Raw genomic sequence first — 22,387 nt, 5'->3', positions numbered from 1 at the left:
AGAAAGTAAGAGAGAAGCAGAAAACAAAGAAAGTCATGGCAGACCAAAATAAATCATAACAATAATTACATTTACTATCAATGAACCATACACTCCAACTAAATAAAAGATTTCAAGATTTTTAAAAAGACCTAACTACATACTAGTGAAATGTAAAAACCACAGACAGAATTAAAGTAAATGCATGGAATAAAGTATGTCATGAAAACACTATCAATATGATAGAATGGCTATTTTAATCTCAGAGAAAAAAAGCTTCAAAGTGAATATTAGGTATTATTATCAGGGATAGAGAAGAACATTTCACAATGATAATGGGGTCAATTCATCATAAGGACATAACAATCATACATGTGTATGTGTCTAAGAAAACATTCGAAGTATAAGAAGCAAAATCGACAAAACTAAAGGAAGGAGAGATATCCTCACAATGAAACTTGGAGATTTTACACAACTGTCTCAGAAATGGATAAAATAACTGGATTTTAAAAATCAGTAAAAATATAAAAGATCTGAATAACATTAGTCATCTTGATATTTATTTAATATAAACCTAATGACTTTAAAAATACATGCTTCCTTCAAGTAGGCAAGGTATATTCTAATATAAGCCACAAACTAGGCATAAAGTGAGTCTCAATAATGTAAATGGATTAAAATTATACAGAGTATGTTCTTGGACCACAATTGAATAAATTACAATAAAAACAATAAGAAAAGAAAAACCCCCAAATGTTTGGAAATTAAAGAATGCATGCCTAAATAATTCATGAGTCAAAAAAGAAATCACAAGAGAAATTAGAAAATATTATAAACTAAATAGTAATGAAAATATAGGTGGCTCAGTGGTTGAGTGTCTGCCTTTGGCCTCAGATTGTGATCCCAGGGTCCTAGGATCGAGTCCCACATTGGGCTCCCCACAGAGAGCCTGCTTCTCCCTCTGCCTATGTCTCTGGCTCTTTCTCTGTGTCTCTCATGAATAAATAAATTTTTAAAAAGAAAAATTATAGTATTTCAAATTTTGTGTGATATAGCTAAAGTGGTACTTAGAGGGAAATTTATAGCTAAAGAATTGTATTTTTTAAAATGTAAATATTGACACTGAAAATCTCCAGGAAACTACAAAACAACTATTACAACTAAGAATTTAGTTACCAAAATTTCAGGGTAGAAGATTAAGATATAAAAATTAATTGTATTTTTATATGTTGCAGCAAACTACTAAAAATTAAATTAAAAACAATTCCATTAAAATAGTGTCCAAAAAATCCTCATGACATATTCAAGGAAAATTTTAATACAAAAAATGAAAGCACCTACCCACAAAATTACAAAATATTGCTAAAGGAAAATAAAGATTAATAATAAATAGAGGTAAGTAGAAATAAAGACATATACCATGTTCATGGGTTAGAAACCTTGATACTGTTAAAATATCAATTATTGTCCAACACAGCAAATTCTTACTAGATTTAACATAATCCCAATTATAATCCCACCAGTAGTTTGGAGAAGTTTATAATTTCAAAATATTTATGAAAATTGAAATACCTAGAATATTCAAAATAATCTGGAAAAAGAATAAATTTGGAGAATTTATACTATCTTGTTTCAAGACTGACTATATACCTATAGTAATTAAGACTTGCATAAAGATCAACAAGTAGAGACGCCTGGGTGGCTCAGGGATTGAGCGTCTGCCTTTGGCCCAGGGCGTGACCCTGAAACTCAGGATCGAGTCCCACACTGGGCTCCCTGCGCGGAGCCTGCTTCTCTTTCTGCCTGTGTCTCTGCCTCTCTCTCTCTCTGTCTCTCATGAATAAATAAATAAAATCTTAAAAAAAAAAAAAAAGATCAACAAGTAGGTCAAATGAACAAAATAAAGAGCCCAAAAGTAGGCCTCCAATTTATGCAAAGTATCTGATTTTATAAGAAGTCACCAAAGTAATCCAGTGAACAAAGGAAAGTCTTTTCATGAAATGTACATCCATATACAAAAAAAATGAATCTCAACACTTACCTCACACATACACAAAAATTTAATTCAAAATGAATCATAAACTAACTCTATAAGCTAAAGCTATAAAGCTTTCAGAAAGTAAACATAGTAAAATGTCTTCATGACTTGAATATGTTTCCTTGAGCTAAGTTTTCTCATACAAGTCACATAAAGCAATAACCTTATAAGCTAAAGCATTTAATAAATTAGACTTCATCAAAGTTTAAAACTCCCTGACTCAAAACACGCCACTAGTAAAAGTAATAGGCAAACCATATTCCAGTAAATAGTCTCATATCTGACAAAGGACTGATATATATATATATATATATATATATATATCCTACATATATGAAATGTTTTTCATTTCCTTTGGATATTTATCCAGAAGTGGGATTGCTAAATCATATAGTACTTCTATTTTTAATTTTTTAGGAACCACCATACTGTTTTCCATAGTGGTTGAACCAACTTACTTTCCCACCAACAGTGCACAAGTATTCTCTTTTCTCCACATCTTCACCAACACTTGTTATTTCTTGTGGTCATGATAATCACTCTAACATGAGTGAGTAATATCTCATTGTGCTTTTAACTTGCAATTTTCTGATGATTAGCTGAGCATCTTTTCATGAATTTGCTGTCCACCTGGATGTCTTATTCAGAAAATTGACTATTTAGTTCCTTTGTCCATTTAATAGGATTTTGTTGTTGTTACTGAGTTATAGGAGTTCCTTATGTACTTTGGATATTAACCCCTTAGGTGATATATGATTTGCAAATATATTCTCCCATTTTCTAGGTTGCCTTTTCATTTGATTGTTTCTTTTGCTGTGCAGAAGTTTTTCAGTTTGATTTAGTTAGGCTTCTTGATTTTTGCTTTTGTTTTTGGTGTCATATCCAAAAAATCATTTCCAAAATCCATGTCAAGGAGATTTTTCCCCGTTTTCCTCTAATAGTTTTACAGTATCAAGTCTTATGTAGAAGCCTTTAATCCATTTCAAGTTAATTTTTATGAGTAGTGTAAGATAGAGGCCCAACCAAACTTTTCTGCATGTGATTATCCAATTTTCCCAACACCATTTGTTGAAGAAACTATCCTTTCTCTATTAAGCGTTCTTGGCTCCTTTGTCAATTATTAGTGTCAGAAAGGTATCTGCATTCCCATTTTTTTTGTTTTTTTTACATTTTTTAAATTTAAATTTGATTTGCCAACATATACTATAACACCCAGTGCTCATCCCATCAAGTGCCCTCCTCAGTGCCTGTCACCCAGTTTCCCCATCCCGACACCCACCTACCCTTTCCGCAACCCTTTGTTAGTTTCCCAAAGTTACGAATCTCTCATGGTTTACATTCCCATTTTGATTGCAGCATTATTTACAATAGCCATAATATGGAAACAACTACGTGTCCATTAATGATGAATGGATAAAGAAGACGTGTGCGCGTGTGTGTGTGTGTGTGTGTGTGTGTGTGTAATGGAGTATCACTCAGCCATGAGAAAGAAGGAAATCCTGCCACTGTGACAATATGGATGGATCTTGAGGGCATTATGTTTAGTGAGATAAGCCAGACAGAGGAAGACAAATACTGCATCATATCACTTATCTGTGGAATCTTTTTTTCTTTATTTAAATTCAATTAGCCAACATATAGTGTATCATTAGTTTCAGATGTAGTTTTCAATAATTCGTCAGTTGCATATAACACCCAGTACTCATCACATCACGTGCCCTCCTTCATGTCCATCACCCAGTTACCCCATCCCCCTGCCCACCTCCCCTCCAGCAACCCTCAGTTTGTTTCTTAGAGTTAAGAGTCTCTCATGGTTTGTCTCCCTCCCTGATAATTGAATGGGAAGTTACTGTGGAATCTAAAATAGCTGAACTGATAGGAACAGAGAGTAAAATGGTGGTTACTGGGTACTGGGGGGTAAGGAAATTGGGGAGATGTTTAAGGGCACAAACTTGCAACTAGAAGATGAGTATGTTCTGGAGGTCTAATGTACAGCATAATGATTACACTCAATATCAAACATGTGCACGCTGCAAAGAGACTAGATCTTAAAAGTTCTCACTAGAGCAAATAAATGATAATTATGTGATATGACAGACATGTTAGCTAACGCTAGGTGGTAATCATATTGCAATATATAAAGGAATCGAATCAACTGGTACACCTGAGACATACACAATGCTATTATGTCACTTATATCTCAGTAATTTTTCTAAAAAAACACATGCAATAAAGATGTTTGGAAAAGTTGATGGGGGAAGACAATTAGCTTTCTTTTTTAATGGCAAATGTTTTGAACAGAAACACAAAAGAAGGATACATGACTGGCCATTAGCACATGAAACAAACATTGATCATTATTAGTCATCAAGAAATGCTCATTCAAGCAACACTGAGATCCTACGGAACGCCCATCTGACAAGCAAAAGTGAAAATCTGTTGGCAAGGATGTAAAACAAGTGGAACTTTTAGGAGGGAGTATAAAATGGCACAACGTCTCGGAAAACCTTTTGGCTGCTTTGCACCAAACTAAGTATTGCTGTGATCCAGCAATTCCAATCTTAAATATTTATCCAAGAGGAATGAGGTCATATGCCTACAAAAAAAAAAAAAAAAAAAGACAAATTTTTGCAGCAACTTTATGAAAAAAAAAAAAAAAACAGGAAAAACTAGGAATAGTCCTGGAGTCTACCATGATGAAAATGGATTAAAAAGCCGATATATTAATAGAATGGAATACTATTCTTCAATAAAAAGGAAAAAGATGTGCCACTCCACAGCAGCGTAGATGAACCTCAAGAGCTGCAAAAGCATTATGCAAAGTATAAAACATTTGGAAGCCTTACACGGAAGAGCGCTTATGTAGAATTCTATTTGCATTAAGTTCTAGAACAGGCAGGCCTCCTCTATGGAGTAGAAATAGTTGGGGTGATCATGAGTTTTGACTAGAAAGGGTTCAACAGGGGAATTTTGGAATGCAGTAATCTATATCTCAGGAGAGATGCAAATTCATGCATACATTCATTTCTCAAAATTCAGCAAATGCAAACTTCAGATATGTGTGTTTCATTGTAGGTAAGCTTTACATCAAGAAAAATGAGACGAACCTCTGCTGAAATACCTAGGGAGCCAGGTACAGATATTTGCAATTTACTATGAAATGCATAAAAAATAAGAAGGATTAACAAATGGATGGAAGGATAGGAATTTCATAAAATAAGTTTAGTAGAATGTTAATGGTAGAGTGTACATGGTGGATATGGGTGCTTACTAGAAAATTCTTTCAACTTTGCTATATTTTTGGAAATTTTCATACTAAAGCGTTAGAAAATATTAGAGGCACATCCAGTCTCCCCTGCTCTTTATAGAGACGGCACTTTTTGAAATCTGAATGCAGACTCCAAACCTATCCCTATACACACACACGTGCAGAAGGCCAGCAGGAATCCCAGGGCCTCCCTCAGCAACTCGGGAGTTCTGGGGATCCTGGCAGCTTGGTCCCAGACACACCAGCCTTACCCTTAGGAAGCCCTGGGAAGAAAGGAAATAAGGGACCCAGAGGCTGGTCCTCCAAGGTGGAGGCAGGGAACGCTGAGGGACACTGTGGCTGTCAAAGCAGAGACAACAGAAGGTCAAGAACAGGGACCTGGAAACGGGCTAGGGAGGAGTCGAGGGATGCATGGGAACTGAACTGTGACCTGTGTGTCAGTCTGAAGGACCATGTTTCTCCCCCCCCCCCATTCCTTGGTGCAAACCTCAGTGACACTACCCTACAGCCCCGGCCTGGGGAACTGGTCATCCTCCCTCCTCCAGGACTATCCCAAAGTGTGAGCTAGGGAAAGGGGTCCCAGAAGTGGGGTGAACCTCAGAATAAAAGCTGGAGTGAAGAGTTTCACCACAATTTCCAAAGTGGTACTGGACACATCAAAATATATTCCTTTTTTAAAAAAGGTTTTACTTATTCATTCATGAGAAACACAGAGAGAGAGGCAGAGACATAGGCAGAGGGAGAAGCAGGCTCTCTGTGGGGAGCCCAATGTGGGACTCGATCCCAGGACCCTGGGATCACCACCTGAGCCAAAGGCAGATACTCAATCACTGAACCACCCAGGTGTTCCTAAATACTATTTCTTAGCATAACATCCTCCAGTTCCATCTACGTGGATGCAAATGGTAAGATTTCATCCTTTTTGATGGCTGGGTGACATTCCAGTGTGTGTGTGCGTGCGTGCATGCGTGTGTATACCACAGCTTTTTTATCCACTCATCTGTCAATGGATATCTGGGCTCTTTCCATAGTTTGGCTATTGTGGACATTGCTGTTATAAACACTGGAGTGCAGGTGTCCCTTCAGATCACACCGTTTGCATGCTTTGGGTAAATACCTAGTAGTGCAGTTGCTGGGTCATAGGGTAGCTCTGTGTTAACTAACTGAATTTAAATAAAATAAATTTATAAAAAATTAATAAAGTACTAATCCTGAATAATCATTAGCTGAGTCAGAATGGGTTCAAGGTGCCCAGAGCAAAATAAATGTACCTGAAACAGTTTCCTAGGGCTTTATTTTTGCTCTGGCCTCTTGCTAGTAAGTGCTTCCCAAATCCTCCTTCTTCCCACCTTGCATCACGTGGTAATCAGGATTCTCCAGGGAAATGGAACCAGTGAATAAGAAAGAGGAAGAGAGGAAAAGACAGATCTATTTTAAGGAACTGGTTCCACTGCCCTGTAGAAAAAGCATTTGACAAAATACAGTATCCTTTCTTGACTAAAACTCTCTGCCATGTAGGGATAGAGGGAATTATCTCGATACCATAAAGGCCATACATGAAAGACTGACAGTGAGAATCATTCACAATGGGAAAAAACTGAGAGTTTTCTCCTAAGGTTAGGAACATGACATGGATGTCCACTCTCACCACTGTTGTTCAACATAGTACTAGAAGTCCTAGTCTCAGCAATCAGACAACAACAAAAATTTATTAGCCACTCAAATTGGCAAAGAAGTCAAACTCTCACTCTTCACAGATGACATGACACTTTACGCGGAAAACCCAAAAGACTCCACCTGAAAATTGTGAGAACTCATAGAGGAATTCAGCAACATGGCAGGATACAAAAATCAATGCACATAAATTAGTTGTATTTCTACACACTAACAATGAGACATAAGAAAGAAAAATTAAGGAATTGATACCATGTAAAATTGCACCAAAAACCATAAGATGCCCAGGAGTACACCTAACCAAAGAGGGAAAGGATCTATGCTATAAAAACTACAGAACACTTATGAAAGAAATTGAGGAAGATGCAAAAAGATGGAAGAACATTCCATGCTCATGGATTAGAAGAACAAATATTGTTAAAATGTCTATGCTACCCAAAGCAATCTACACATTCAATGCAATCCCTATCAAAATACTATCAATCATTTTCACAGAACTGGAACAAATAATCCTAAAATTTGTATGGAATCAGAAAAGATCCCAAAGAGCCAGAGGAATGTTGAAAAAGAGAACCAAGCTTGTGGCATCACAATGCCGAGCTTCAAGCTGTATTACAAAGCTGTAGTCACCAAGACAGTATGGTACTGGCACAAAAACAGACACACAGATCAATGGAACAGAACACAGAAACCAGAAATGGACCCTCAACTCTACAGACAACTAATATTCAACAAAGCAGAAAAGAATATCCAACGGAAAGAGACAATCTCTTCAGCAAATAGGGTTGGGAAAATTGGACAGCCACATGCAGAAGAATGACACTGGACCACTTTCCTAGACCATACACAAAGATACACTGAAAATTGGTGAAAGACCTAAATGTGCGACGGGAATCCATCAAAATCCTAGAGGAAGACACAGGCAGAAACCGCTTTGACCTTGGCTGCCGCAACTTCTTGCTAGACACATCTCCAAAGGCAAGGGAAATAAAAGCAAAACTGATGTATTGGGACTTCATCAAGATAAAAAGCTTTTGCACCACAAAGCCAACAGTCAACAAAACTAAAAGGCAGCCTGAAGATATCTGCAAATGACACAACAGATAAAGGGCTAGTATCCAAGATCTGTAAAGAAGTTATCAAACTCAACACCCTAAAAACAAAGAATCCAGTCAGGAAATGGGCAGAAGACATGAACAGACATTTCTCCAAAGAAGACCTACAAATGGCCAACACACACACATGAAGAAACGCTCCACATCACTGGACAACAGGGGTATAATCAAAACCACAGTGAGATACATCTTACACCAGTCAGAATGGCTACAATGAATAAGACAGGAAACAACAAATGTTGGCGAGGATGCAGAGAAAGAAAAACCCTCTCACACTGTTGGGGGGAATCCAAGTTGCTGCAGCCACTCTAGAAAACATTATGGATGCTCCTCAAGAAGTGAAAAATAGAGCTGCTCTATGACCCAGCAATTACACTCGTTATTTACCCCAAAAGATACAAATGTAGTGATCCAAAGGGGCACCTGCACCCCAACGTTCATAGCAGCATGTCCCCAATAGCCACACTGTGGAAAGAGCTGTCTATTGACAGATGTATGGATAAAGAAGTTATGATGGATGTATAATGGAATATTACTCAGCCTTCAAAAACAATGAATTCTTACCATTCATATTGACATGGATGGAACTGGAGGTATTATGCTGAGCAAAATAAGTCAGTCGGAGGACAATTATCATATAGTTTCACTCATATATGGGATATAAGAAACAGTACAGAGGATCATAGGGCAAGGGAGGGAAAACTGAATGGGAAATCATCAGAGAGGGAGAAAACCCATAAGACTCTTTAACTACAGGAAGCAAACTGAGGGTTACTGGAGATAAGGTGGGTGGGGGGATGGGGTAACTCGGTGATGGGCAGTAAGGAGGACACGTGATGTGATGAACACTGGTGTTATATGGACCTGATGAATTACTGAACCCTGTATCTGAAACTAATGATGTACTGTATGTTGACTAACTGAATTTTTAAAAAAGGAAAAAATGCTAATCTCATTTAAAAACTACTTTTACAGAGACATCTGGTCTGGGTCTGACCAAATATCTGAGTATCACAGCTTAGCCATGTAATACATAAGGTTAACCATCACATGCCATGTTACAATTTACTGTTTTTCATACCAGCTTTTTCAGTAAGATTTCTGCCCTCAGGATGCCCCCAATCTTGTCAGAATAAGACACATTATCTAATGCAGCACATGGCCCTGTTCAGTAGTCCAATGAATGTCTGTTAAATTAGCAAGCGACCCAATTCACTTGATAATAGAAATGGTCATTTTAACATGCCCTGTGGCCCCCCACAGGCTACTCTCAGCACGGCAGCCAAAGTGACCTTCGACAAACTTTACAGATTGTGTTACTCCTATAGTCAAGGTTCCCATTGGCCTTCTCTTCTCAATCTTCAGCATGGTTGTCTAGGTCCTATGTGATCTGGTCCTTGCTGACATCACTGACCTGCTCCCCTTCATTCTCCCCACCTTGAAGCGCCTTGGAACTACCGACCACTCTCCCTTCCAGAGTCTTTGCACCTGCTGCTTCCTCCACCTGGAACCTGTCTTCCTCCTTCCATTAGGACTCTGCTCACACAGCTTTTTGCCACTGAGGGTGCTCCATCACGCTCTTTGAGAGCACTGCTCAACAGAACTGCCTAGGTGTATGGAAATGGCCTATCATCTGAGTTGCCTGATGTAGTAGCTACCAGCCACATGTGGCTACTAAGCACTTAAAATGTGGCTAGTGTGCCTGAGGAACTGAATGTTTATCATCTTCTCTAAGGATAATTAATTTAAATTTAAATATCCACATGTGGTTAGTGGCGACCTCATGACAGCTTAGTTCTATAATCAGCAACCCCTCTCTGCCACTACCTCCCAGAACACCACACCCCTCAGCTTCCTATATTTTAATGTACTTGTTACAATCTAATGCACCATAAGTACACATATTTACCTGTTTGTCATCTCTCTCCCTTCTAAATCTAAGCTCTACAAGGAAAAACACTCAAATCTATTCAGGTTACTACTGGATCAAAGTCTAGTGCCTAGCTATGGGTAGGCACTCAGTATTCATGGACTGAATTCATAAAAGAACAAATAGGAAGGAAGGAAGGAAGGAAGGAAGGAAGGAAGGAAGGAAGGAAGGAAGGAAGAAATGAGAGGAATGGAGGGAACAAAGGTGGGAAGGCTGACTCTATCCAACCTCTTAGATCAATATCTGTTTAATGGGTTGTGAATGGTCTAATCAGGAGTCTGGGTTTGTTAAAACAGCAGGTGCCTAGTCATCCAACAGTCTTTGGTTCAAATCCCAGCTGGGACTCTCCCTGCCTGTGGGGCCATGGGTGGGCCACTCCATCTTTTGGAGTTGCCAATTCTAAGTATTTCTGTCTAGGTTTTTCCATTTGTATAATAGAAATAATATTTACTTGAGAAAATAAGGATATCTGGTATTCAGTATGTAGCCAAAGTAAATACTGCCAAAGGAGATTTCTGAGTAAGTGGGAACAGACAGGCTCGGCTGAGGGCTCCTTCTTGTTCTTTAAAAGTCCTTGCCTTTTTTCCATTGTTTCCAAGAACCTGTCACTGTAAACAGTTGAGGATTACAAATATATACTTTCCACAATGTCAAATCTCCCAACAAAGAAAAGCCCAAGACAGTTGGCTTCACTGTTGAATTTTACCAAACATCTTAAAAAGAATGAATGCCAATTTTCTTACTCTTCCCAAAAACTAAAGAGGAGGGACAATGTCCAGTCAGGTTATGAGCCCAGCATAACCCTGTTGCCCAAGCCAGGCAAAGACACAAGAAAACAAACAACAGGCCAATCTATCTGATGCATATGGGCACAACACTCTGCAACAAACTACTAGCAAATCAAATCATAGCACTTTAGGGGGTCACATACCATGAGCAAGTGCAATTTATCCCTGGGGTATACGGATGGTTCAATATATGGAAATCAATTAATTCGTGTGATATCCCACAGTAACAAAATAAAAGATAAAATCACATGATTATGGGAAGAGAGGCAGAAAAAGCACCTTGAATGTTGCTAGAAAAGAAAAAAAAAGAAAAAGAAAAAGCACTTGACAAAAGTGAACACATTTCCATGATAAAAATGCTCAACAAAGTAGGAATAGAAGGGTATTACCTCAACACAACAAAGGCCATTGAAAATCCTACAATTAACATTAGGCTGCAAAACTGAGTTTCCTCTAAGATAAGGAATGAGGCAAGGATGCCTACTCTCGCCACCTCTGTTCAACACAGTACCAGAAGTCCAAGCAAGAGCATGTAGTCGAAAACAAAATAAAAGGCATCCAAATTGGAAAGGAAGAAATAAAGCCATCCCTGTTTGCAGGTGACTCAATCTAATGTATAAAAAATCCTAAAGATGCCACAGAAAGAAAATAGAACTAATGAACTCATTTAGTTGCAGGATACAAAATCAACATACAAAAATCAGCTGTGTCTCCATTACACGAATAAAGAGTTATCTGAAAATGAAATTAGAGAAATGATCCAATTTACAAGAGCACTAAAAAGAATAAACACTTAGGAATAAATTTAACTAATAAACTGAAAGACTGGTATACAGAAAGTAACAAAACATTGACAAAAGAAATTAAGACACAACAAATGGAAAGGCATCCATTTCATGGATTGGAAGACTTAATATTGTCAAACTGTCCATATTACCCAAAGCAATTTACAGATGCAATGCAATTCCCATCAAGATCCCAATGACACTTTTTTTTTTTACAGAAATAGAAAAAAGGGATCCCTGGGTGGCACAGCGGTTTAGCGCCTGCCTTTGGCCCAGGGCGCGATCCTGGAGACCCGGGATCAAATCCCACGTCAGGCTCCCGGTGCATGGAGCCTGTTTCTCCCTCTGCCTGTGTCTCTGCCTCTCTCTCTCTCTCTGTGACTATCATAAATAAATAAATAAATAAATAAATAAATAAATAAATAAATAAAAAATTAAAAAAAAAAAAAAGAAAGAAATAGAAAAAAAATATAATTCGTATGGAACCACAAAAGATCACAAACATCTGAATCAGTCTTGGGCAAGAGCAAAGCTGGTGGCATCACACTTACTTCTAATTATATTACAAAGTTACAGTCATCAGAACAAGCATGGTGCTGGCAGAAAGACACAGAGACCAATAGAACAGAATAAAGATCCCAGCAAAGAAATCCATGCATATCTGGTCAACTGATCTTTGGCCAGGGTACCAAGAATACAGAGATGCCATGAACCTGCAGGACACCTGCACCCCAATGTTCAGCAGCAATGTCCACAATAGCCAAACTGTGGAAGGAGCCTCAGTGTCCATCAAAAGACGAATGGATAAAGAAGCTGTGGTCTATGTATACAATGGAATATTACTCAGCCATCAGAAATGACAAATACCCACCATTTGCTTCAACGTGGATGGAACTGGAGGGTATTATGCTGATTGAAGTAAGTCAATCGGAGAAGGACAAACATTATATGGTCTCATTCATTTGGGGAATATAAAAATTAGTGAAAAGGATTAAAGGGGAAAGGAGAGAAAATGAGCGGGAAATCTCAGAGAGGGAGACAGAACATGAGAGACTCCTAACTCTGGAAAAGGAACAAGGGGTGGTGGAAAGGAGGTGGGTGGGGGGATGGGGTTACTGGGTGACGGGCACTGAGGGGGGCACTTGATGGGATGAGCACTGGGTGTTAGCTATATGTTGGCAAACTGAACTCCAATAAAAAAATATACAAAACAAAAAAAGAATACACAGCAGGTAAATGTAGTCTCTTCAACAAATGGTGCTGGAAAACTGGACATCCACATGCAGATGAATGAACCTGCACACTTATCTCACACTACACCCAGAAATCAACTCAAAATGGGTTAAAGATCTAAATGTTAAGACTTGAAACTATAAACCTCCCAGAAGAAAACACTTTAAAAATAAAGCCTCATGACAGTGGTCTTAGCAATGATTGCATGCAATATGACTTAAAAAACACAGGTAACAAAAATAAGCAAGTACATCAAACTAAAAAGTTTCTGCATAGCAAAGGAAATAATCAACAGAGTGCAAAGACAATCCACAGCACAAGAGAAAATATTCAGAGGCCATATATCTGACAAGGGGATGATCTCCAAAATATGTAAGGAGCTCCTACAACTCACATTCTCAATGGGGAAAAACTAAGAGCTTTTCCCCTAAGATCAGGAACATGACAGGGATGTCACTCTCACCACTGTTATTCAACAGAAGTCCTAGCCTCAGCAAGCAGACAACAAAAAGAAATAAAAGGCATTCAAATTGGCTATAGTTAAAAAATAAATTTAAAAAAAAAACTAAGAACTTGATTTTAAGATGGGCTACAGACCAGAATAGATATTTCTCCAAAGAAGATGTACAAACAGCTAACAAGTATGTTAAAACATGCTGAATAGGACTAGTCAGCAGGGAAATGCAAATCAAAACCATAATAAGGGATGCCTGGGTGATGTAGATGGTTAAATTTCTGACTCTTGGTTTCAACTTGGGTCCTGATCATGGGGTCATGGGATTGAGCCCCACATCCAGCTCCATACTTGGTGCAGCGTCTGCTTAGGATTCCCTCTCCCTCTCCTTCTGCCCCTCCCATCATATTCTCTCTCTCTCTCTCTCTCTCTCTCTCTCTTTCTCTCTCTCAAATAAATAAAATAATCTTTAAAAAAAAACACAGTAAGATATGACTTCACACCTGTCAGGATGGCCACTATCAAAAGACAAAACAAAACAATAAACACAAAAGACAACAAATGTTGGCAAGGATGTGGAGAAATTAGAGCTTTTGCACACTATTTGTTTCTATGGGAATGTAATATGTAATATGTAATGTTTACATGGTGGGAATGTAATATGGCATGGCCACAATGGAAAACGGCATGGCGGTTCCTCAAAAAATCAAAGCTAAAACTACCACGATTCAGCAACCTTACTTCTAGATATTTACCCAAAATAATTGAAATCAGGATCCAGAAGAGATAACTGCAATCCTGTGTCCACTGTAAGTGCACTTGTCACAATAGCCAAGATGTGGTAGCAATGTTAATGTCCATCAACAGATGAATGAATTTAAAAATGTGGTATACAGGTACAATGAAATTTTATTCAGCCTTTTTATAAGACAAGGACATTTTACAATACAAATTCTATAATACAGCATGGATGAATCTTGAAGCCATGCTAAGTGAAATAAGCCAGAAAGCCAGAAAGACAAATACTGCATGACTCCACAGATACAAAGTACCTACAACAGTTTAAGTCATAGAATCAAAGAAAGGAATGGTGGTTGCCAGGGACTGAGGGGCTCGGGAAATGGGGAGTTACTAACCAAAGGGCATAAAGTTTCATCTATGTAAGATGCATAAGCCCTAGAGTTCTGCTGTTCAAGATTGCTCAACAATAATATATTGCACACTTAAAAATTTGTTAGGAGGCTGGACCTCATGTCAAATAGTCTTTCTACAGTAAAATTTCTTTATAAAATGCTTACACTGCAGGAAAGAGTTGATGTTGGCCATCTCCTAAATTTGTGGCTTTTGTTTTTCTACTTTCCAAATCATTTAGATCCCCAAGGAAGAAATAGCATAAGCAATCTTGAAATAATTACCACTGTAATCCACCTAACCCAGGGCTGCCGTGGTAACTTAATTTTCAAAATGAAATTACAGCGGATCCAAAGGAAACTATTCAGACTTTCTTTCACAAGTCAAATTTGGCAAACTACAATCTTTCTGTCAAACAGGAAATTCCCAGTGCCCAGCAACCAACACAAAAACAGACACACAGACACACACATGTACAGGAGCCTAGCCGACAGGACTTTTTTGTTTTGTTAATGAAATTTTTAAAAATCCTTCATTCTTACCTTTCCAAAACTCCCTTTGCCAATGGCCCGCAGAATCTGAAAATGGTCAAAGTTGACTGCAAAAGAAAATGAGGGAAAGAAAGAAAACAAATCAGATTTGCCAAACTTTGCACTGGTTCTTGAAAGTTCTCCCTACAGACCTACCCATGTATTCCAAATGGTTTCTGGCTTCAATTGCATTTTATTTGCCATGGCAGCACTCCACCACTCAATGGATGTTTCTCGGCACACTTTATTTCCCCCTCAACACTTCCCCAGTGAGTATGCAGGATGTGAGACATCTTATGGGCCCAGGGGAAGGGATCAGAGAGAAAAATCTAGATCATGGATTACCAAATTCTTGCACTTGCTGCTGTTCCTGACACCAGGATGACCTTTCCCCACTTCTGGTTCTTATCTTGTCCATCTGGTACTCCTCAGATCTTATACACTCATCTCACCTATCTCAGTGTCCAAGGCATTAACTCCATCTCCTTAATGGTATCTGAACCCTCAAATGTCATGACCATATTGTGGGTCCCTCCTGCTTGGACATCTGTCTAGCCCTGGCATTGTTAGCTACTAGAGGATGAAGACAACGATCCCTCAGTCTCAACCTGGTATTGCCCTGTCTCATGCCTCCCCTTCATGCTGTAATTCCAGGTAGGTCTCCCCATTCTTGCTATTTCTACTGCCTTACTCTGGTGTGGTTTCTGCCCCAACCCTACAACACAGCAGACGAATCATGCGCAGCCATGCCACTAAGTCCAACGGACATTTGATTGTCCTCCTTGCACTTGGCCATTCTGTCCTTTTTTGAAGCAGGCTTGGCTTCCATGGAAGCCAGTTCATGCTTCAGCGCATGCACTGTGCACACTCAGCTTCATTCTCCCAGCCACTCAATACTAAAGTCTGTCAAGCTCCATCTACCACTTTCCTCTTCTCGCTAGCGCCAAAGGCTTCAGCCACCACCTGATTGCCAATGACTCTCCAAGGAACCTCTTCTCTGGCCTCCCACAAGTATGTACTGATTGATGCCTGTCCCACAACAACTCTTGAAGGCTTCAAAGCCACCTTGAACCAAACAGGTCCAAAAATGGAGCGTAGGAGGATGCATCTGACCTCACGTGCTCAAAGCCTGGAACTCATCCCACACCTCTCTCACTCAACCCCATAGCTAGCCTCTCATCAGGTTAGGTCCACATTACCTCTTGGTTATCTCTCCCATCTGTCCTCCTGTGGCCACCCTCTGGTGCAGTCCTCTATCCACTCTTGACCCTCCCATCCTGGGATATGTGCTTGTCACAGGCAGGGGGTCTTGCTCATCATCTGCTCACACCCCTTTAATGCCTCCTCATTGCTTTCTGGGAAAAGAGCAAATTCCTACACAATCAAACCCCTGCTACTTCTCCTGCTTCACCATCTACAACGCTCCCTGCACCCACTGAGCTCCAGACATACAAGCTTCTTTTCTATGCCTAAAACAGTCATTCTCCGTGCTTTCTTTTCTTTTTTTTTTTTTTTTTAAGATTTCATTTATTTATTTATGAGAGACTCAGAGAGGCAGAGACACAGGCAGAGGGAGAAGCAGGCTCCCTGCAGGGAACCCAATGCAGGACTCAATTCCAGGACCCTGGGATCACGTCCGGAGCCAAAGGCATGTGCTCAACCACTGAGTCACCCAGGCACCCTGATTCTCTGTGCCTTTAATGCTTCTCTCCTGGCTGCACACTTGGTAACTCTGCTCCCTCTTCACCCTTCTGCATCCAGAAAAGATTGTGCTCCCCCTCCAGACTAGTCTGCTCCCCTACTACACTCTCCCAGTACTGTGGGACTTTCCTCCAAAACACATTGTTCTACACTGTTTTACATGGATTTGATCAAAACCAATTTTTCCCCACTAGATGCTATGCTCCCTAAAGTTAAAGGCCATGTTTGTTTCTCCTACTGCGTCCCCAGCACCTAGCACAGTGTTAGTACACAGTGAGCATTCAACAGATACTCATTCACTAGAGGACCGAGGGAAAGCAGGTCCGACATTTATAGTGCCAAGCAGCACAACTACCGGTACATGATGAGTGTTCGGTAAATATTTTTTAATTATATTGAATTACAGCCAGTTCCCGATAACTAGGAGAGACATGTCATTTACCAAAGATGAAATGAATTGATTAGTTCACTACATTATGGGGGCGAGGATGTGAAAGTGAATGAACACAATCAGTTCCCTCTGAATTAACCATACGTGGAGGACGATTATGTTGAATTCTGTCCCTGTGGAGCCAAGTCAGAATCCAGTGTGCCTTCGAGTATCTTTTTTTTTTAATAAATTAATTTTTATTGGTGTTCAATTTACCAACATACAGAAAAACACCCAGTGCTCATCCCGTCAAGTGTCCCCCTCAGTGCCCGTCACCCATTCCTCCCCACCCCCTGCCCTCCTCCCCTTCCACCACCCCTAGTTCGTTTGAATATCTAACGTGCCTAGAATAGAGAGACAAAGTTAATGGTTAACTTAGCAAAACCTTGGTTCTTTGACCTAGTTTGGTTTCCTTTGCATGTAACTTGCCAGGAAAAGAAATTCTATGCTTTCACCTCTTGCCCACTCACCAAAAGTCAAGGAGAAGAGAAAAACAAGATGCCCAGATTGCATTTGTCACGTGCCCAGCAGTGAGCCAGTAAATGTGCAGATCCCCTGCCTCCCCAAGAGCAAGCATCACTGCTGGCATATGCCAGCTGCCCCCTCCACACACACACATTCAGCAGCAAATGTCTCTGCCCCCTGAAGGCTCCCTGCAGCCTCAAGAGGCAACCCCTCTGCGCCGTGGTTTCACGGCCTGGAAAGCCTTTCCTCAACAGCCCAACTCCTGCCTGGCCTCGCACATGTGGCTCACGTGCTCTCTCAGGAAGCCTCTCCCCACTCCAATGTATCGTCTTTTCCTTTGTGCCATCTCTGAACCTCCTGTAGACATTTAGCCACAGATCAGAACCCAGCCTGAGTCAGACTCCTTAGATCCATCACTTAACTCTGCCACAGCCTTGGGTGAATCACCTGGCCTCCGTGTGCCTCACTTATCCCACCTGTAAAGTGGGAGCAACAAGGCCTACATTCCACAAAAACATAGAATAGTGCCTGACCCAGTGCAACCTCTCAAAAAACTCTCGCTGTTTGCTGGGGGACGAGAAGCAATCTTCCCTCCCACCTGGTTTCTTTGCGGAGGGCTATCTCCCTGAACACCTGTGGCCTCTTGACCCATCAAAGGTGGTATGAGACGTCTGAGTGGTGAGCCAGACAAGGAACCACAGGATATATTTCTGCTTATTCTGTTCTCTCTCTGGAAACCGTCTGTCTTCAGGGAGCAAGCTTTTCCTCTAATCCTTCTTGCCAGAAGCTTCTTTGGGCCAGCCACCACATGCAGGTGTCTGCAGGATCCAGCGCTGCCTGAACGGCCAGGGGGCATCTGCCTAATTCTGGGCTTCACATCAGGGAGCCCTTGCTGCTGGCCTCCTGAGTCCCATGCCCCAACGCCAGGTCAGGCATGGTTCTCCATGGCTCCCCACCTTCTGTCTTATCTCTTAACTGGAGAAGGGTATTAATTACTGAGCCAACTGGCAAATGTCAAAACCTATTATTATTTTAATAATCAGCATTATAATGCTGTAAATAATCTCACTCATCCATATCCCCTACAAAAATGTGTGTTCCTTGGGGGCTTCCAACACAATACATGAGACAAATAGGTACTTATGTAATGTTTATTTGCTTATTGAACTAGATTGGATTTAAACGACTTTGAGCATATGGGCCTGTGCTTTCCATTTATTCAGCATCTCCCTAAGGCCTGGTATACTGATACTCACATAAATAGTGCCTACATGAACACACTTTGAATAAGTGAAGGGTTTACAGTTGGTTGGTAAGCAGTTTGAAATGGCTTCCGTGACAGTGCCAAGCCGAAGAAGGCTCTAGAAATTGCATTGTCACATCGGGTCATTGGCCCAGAGCAAGAGGACTTGGCTGGGGAACATGAGGGGTTGACGAGCGAGTTTCTTAGGGTGACCATCTATTTCCTGGTTTGCTGGGACCTTCCTGGTTTTAGCACTGACAGTCCTGCATCCCCAAAAAGCTTGCAGTCCTGGGAAAACCAGGGCAGTTGGACACCTGTAGGCTTCTAGATCATTAAACTGTCCCATGGGGAGAAGTCAACAAGGACTTTGGGAGCCAGCTCAGGGATGATAAGGTGCACTCTTAAAAAGCAGTGTCTGTTCAGGCCACAAGACACAGAGAGAGCTGCCATGGGTGACACTGTGACAAGCATGCTGTTAAGGTAGAAACAAGGGGCACACTTCTGGCCAAAGGCAAGGCATGGTGTGCCAGTGACCTTATCCAAACAAGAGCACAGTGGCACCTGCCTGGAGGACTGTCACAAGGACAATGAAATGACACATTGCCCATTAAATAACTGGTTGTTTGCCAGGCTAGGCTCAACTCTCCCTGCCTCCTGGATAAGGAAACCTTAGGTCTATTTAGGGACCAGCGTGGCCAGCCCCAGGCAATGAGACAGATCCAGTGGTGTTCATCACGATCACCTGGAAGCTTCTTAACACAGATCATGCCCCTACCCCTGAGTGTCTGCAGAGGAGCCAGAGAATTTGCAAGTTCCCAGGTGCTACTGATGGTTCAGGGGCCATCGCATTAATCAAAACAACTGTGCACCCCACTTTCCCAGACACATGTGCAACCTGCAGTGACCTTGTGACACAGGCCTAGTCAATGAGATCTCAGCAGAGGACTATGGGGGTAGTTCTGGGAAAGCATGTTTTCCTGATGAAAAGGGACAGTTACAGTCGAAATGGCTCTTCAGGGCAGCCCGGGTGGCTCAGCAGTTTAGTGCAACCTTCGGCCCAGAGCATGAGACTGGAGATCTGGGGTTGAGTCCCACGTCGGGCCCCCCTGGGTGGAGCCTGCTTCTCCCTCTGCCTGTGTCTTTGGCTCTCTCTCTGTGTCTCTCATAAATAAATGAATAAATAAAATCTTAAAAAAAGAGAAATGGCTCTTCAACCCACCTGCCTCTTCCTACAATGAATGTGGATGTGATGTCTGGAGCTATTGCAGCCATCTCATGACTGTGGGCCAAGAAGCCAAGGCAGGTACAGAGAAAACTACTCCCTGTTAATGAGCCTCTGAAGCCATGCCAGGAACCACCTACCTCTAGACTTAGTATATTTCAAAAAAAGGAAAGAAAGAAAAGAAAACCTATATGTTCAAACTGCTGTGGGCCAAGTTTGCTATTATTGGAAGCCAGAAGCATTTCTTTCTGACACACAAAGCCAGCCACACAGGGATTTAGTAAATGACAACTATTTTATTGTTGGATTTCCAGCCTTGTCATAATTTTACTAAAAGGCAGAAAATAAAGTTGAATTGTTTGGGGTAGAAACATAGGGGCCAGGCTGCTTGGAATTGATTTGTGACTCCACCACTACCTGCTGGGTGACCTTGGGGAAGTCACTTAACCTCTCTGTGCCTGTCTCTTCACTTATAAAATGGGTGTACTAAAATGCTTACCTATGGTTGTTGTGCACATGTAATGAACCCATACAGCTTAAATATTTGGGATAAAGTAAAGGCTACCAAGATAAGGTATTATCATCAATAGTATTCTGCATGAGAGGTTGGTCCCCATTCTTCACCTTTATGATACAACACCAGTCTCATTCAATCATGACCAAACGTCACAGGGGTGATAAAGCTAGAACTGTATTAGGATCCATTAGTTATTGATGGTGATTATCACGCTGGGCAAATCTGGTTGTTCTGTCTTTCAAGCCTGTGGGCTCCTTTCTCATTTCCATCAGACCAATTATTTCTAAGGAAATTCATAGCATTCTTTCAACATGCTGCCTTCATGGAGCAGTTTATTCAGAGGCGAGTGTGAAATTTCAAGATAGCTAATTACCCTTTCAAACAATCTCTAATGGAATGTAACCCCCAATCAACATCCCATAAAAATACAGGCATTTGGGATCCCTGGGTGGCACAGCGGTTTAGCGCCTGCCTTTGGCCCAGGGCGTGATCCTGGAGACCCGGGATCGAGTCCCACGTCGGGCTCCCGGTGTGTGGAGCCTGCTTCTCCCTCTGCCTGTGTCTCTGCCTCTCTCTCTCTCTGTGTGTGTGTGACTATCATAAAAAAAAAAAAAAAAGATACAGGCATTTAAGGACTGCATGCATGAGGCAAAGAAAGCAAGCAAATGTCCCTTTTCCTGCCTGGAAAGAAAGCTAAACCGGGAGCTCCTTCCTTATATCACTGGGGCCACACACACAGATCACACATGGGCTGGCTGTGCCTGTATAGGAAACGTCCCCCAAAATTGCTGATTTCCAACATCATTTCAAAAATTTGAAGATCTGCCAAAGGTGGCTCTATGATGGCCCTTGACAGTAGGACAGTAAAGTCTTCTCTGTGATTCACACTGTCCCTGTCAGCCCAGTTCACATGGCCTATTTCCTGCCTGATCCTGTCAGCACCTGAGCTTTTGGTCCCAGGATGGAGGTAGGTGGAACACGGGGAAGGTGTCCCTAACACGGGGAAGATGGGAAGGGGCAGAGGTGGAAGGGAGGGTTTGGTGTCCCACTTAGCTTTAAACCCAGCTTCACCATTTTGGTCACTGTGGACCAGAGGAAATACAGTTACTTTTCCAAGCCCTGATTTTCCCATCAGTAGCATGTGGGTAGAGACGCCTACCTCCCCAAGTCAGGGTCAGGGCCATGGGCAATGACCAAGCAAATGGCTGATTCAACAAACAGAAGCCACTCAGAAGAGTATCAGTCTGAACTCTTGAATGCCCTGAAAGAGTACTGATCCAAACCCGTGCTCCAGCTGTGGACCTTCAGCCTGGCCGTATAGTATCTCAGAATCTCACTCGGTCATCCTTAAAATGGGGTAAGGCTCCTCTGGTTGGATTTTTCTCAAAATAAGATTATTCTGTCATTAGCACATAGTGGCAGTGATCATTGGGCTTGGTTTCGTCTGTCATCAGCACAGAAGAAATGTGGGTATCCAAGTGACTCCTTGAGGTGGAGCTGAGCCCTGTGCCCCTCTGCATCCCAGGTGCCCCTGGCAGGTAACAGAGAGTACACACTCACAAGACACCCGAGCACACGCATGAGTGAACTGGGTAGTAAGATGGAAGAACAGGAAGGAGACTCTTCAGGGACTGGGAACTGGCATCGCCTTCTTTACGGGAATTACCTCCACACAGAAAGGAAGGATGATCCAGCTGTGGCAGACATCACCATGAATGCTTCTATTAATTACTTATTCAACAAATGCATACTTGTTGAATGCACGTGTGCTGTGTACCAGGCCCTGTCCCAGGTCCTGGAGACCAGCAGTGAACAGAAGACAAAATGACCCTCCATCCATGAAGCTGACAACGTTCTGGGGCACGAGGCAAATAACCCATCAAT

The 22,387-nt window shown here is 41.3% G+C and overlaps 1 protein-coding gene across 1 annotated transcript in view; it reads right to left on the bottom strand.

The window, feature by feature from the left end:
- STK32B (serine/threonine kinase 32B) overlaps positions 1–22,387 on the bottom strand; it is a 399,034-nt gene that overhangs the window by 277,587 nt on the left and 99,060 nt on the right. Inside the window, exon 2 of the mRNA XM_041750994.1 lies at positions 14,938–14,993. Within this exon, the coding sequence (XP_041606928.1) occupies positions 14,938–14,993 (56 nt within the window). The remainder of the gene's footprint in view (positions 1–14,937; positions 14,994–22,387) is intronic.

The sequence above is a fragment of the Vulpes lagopus genome, chromosome 4 (genome assembly GCF_018345385.1).
Source record: "Vulpes lagopus strain Blue_001 chromosome 4, ASM1834538v1, whole genome shotgun sequence".
In the NCBI taxonomy this organism is placed as follows: Eukaryota; Metazoa; Chordata; class Mammalia; order Carnivora; family Canidae; genus Vulpes; species Vulpes lagopus.
The sequence above is the reverse complement of the archived record's forward strand: the minus strand, read 5'-3'. Positions and strand labels throughout refer to the sequence as shown.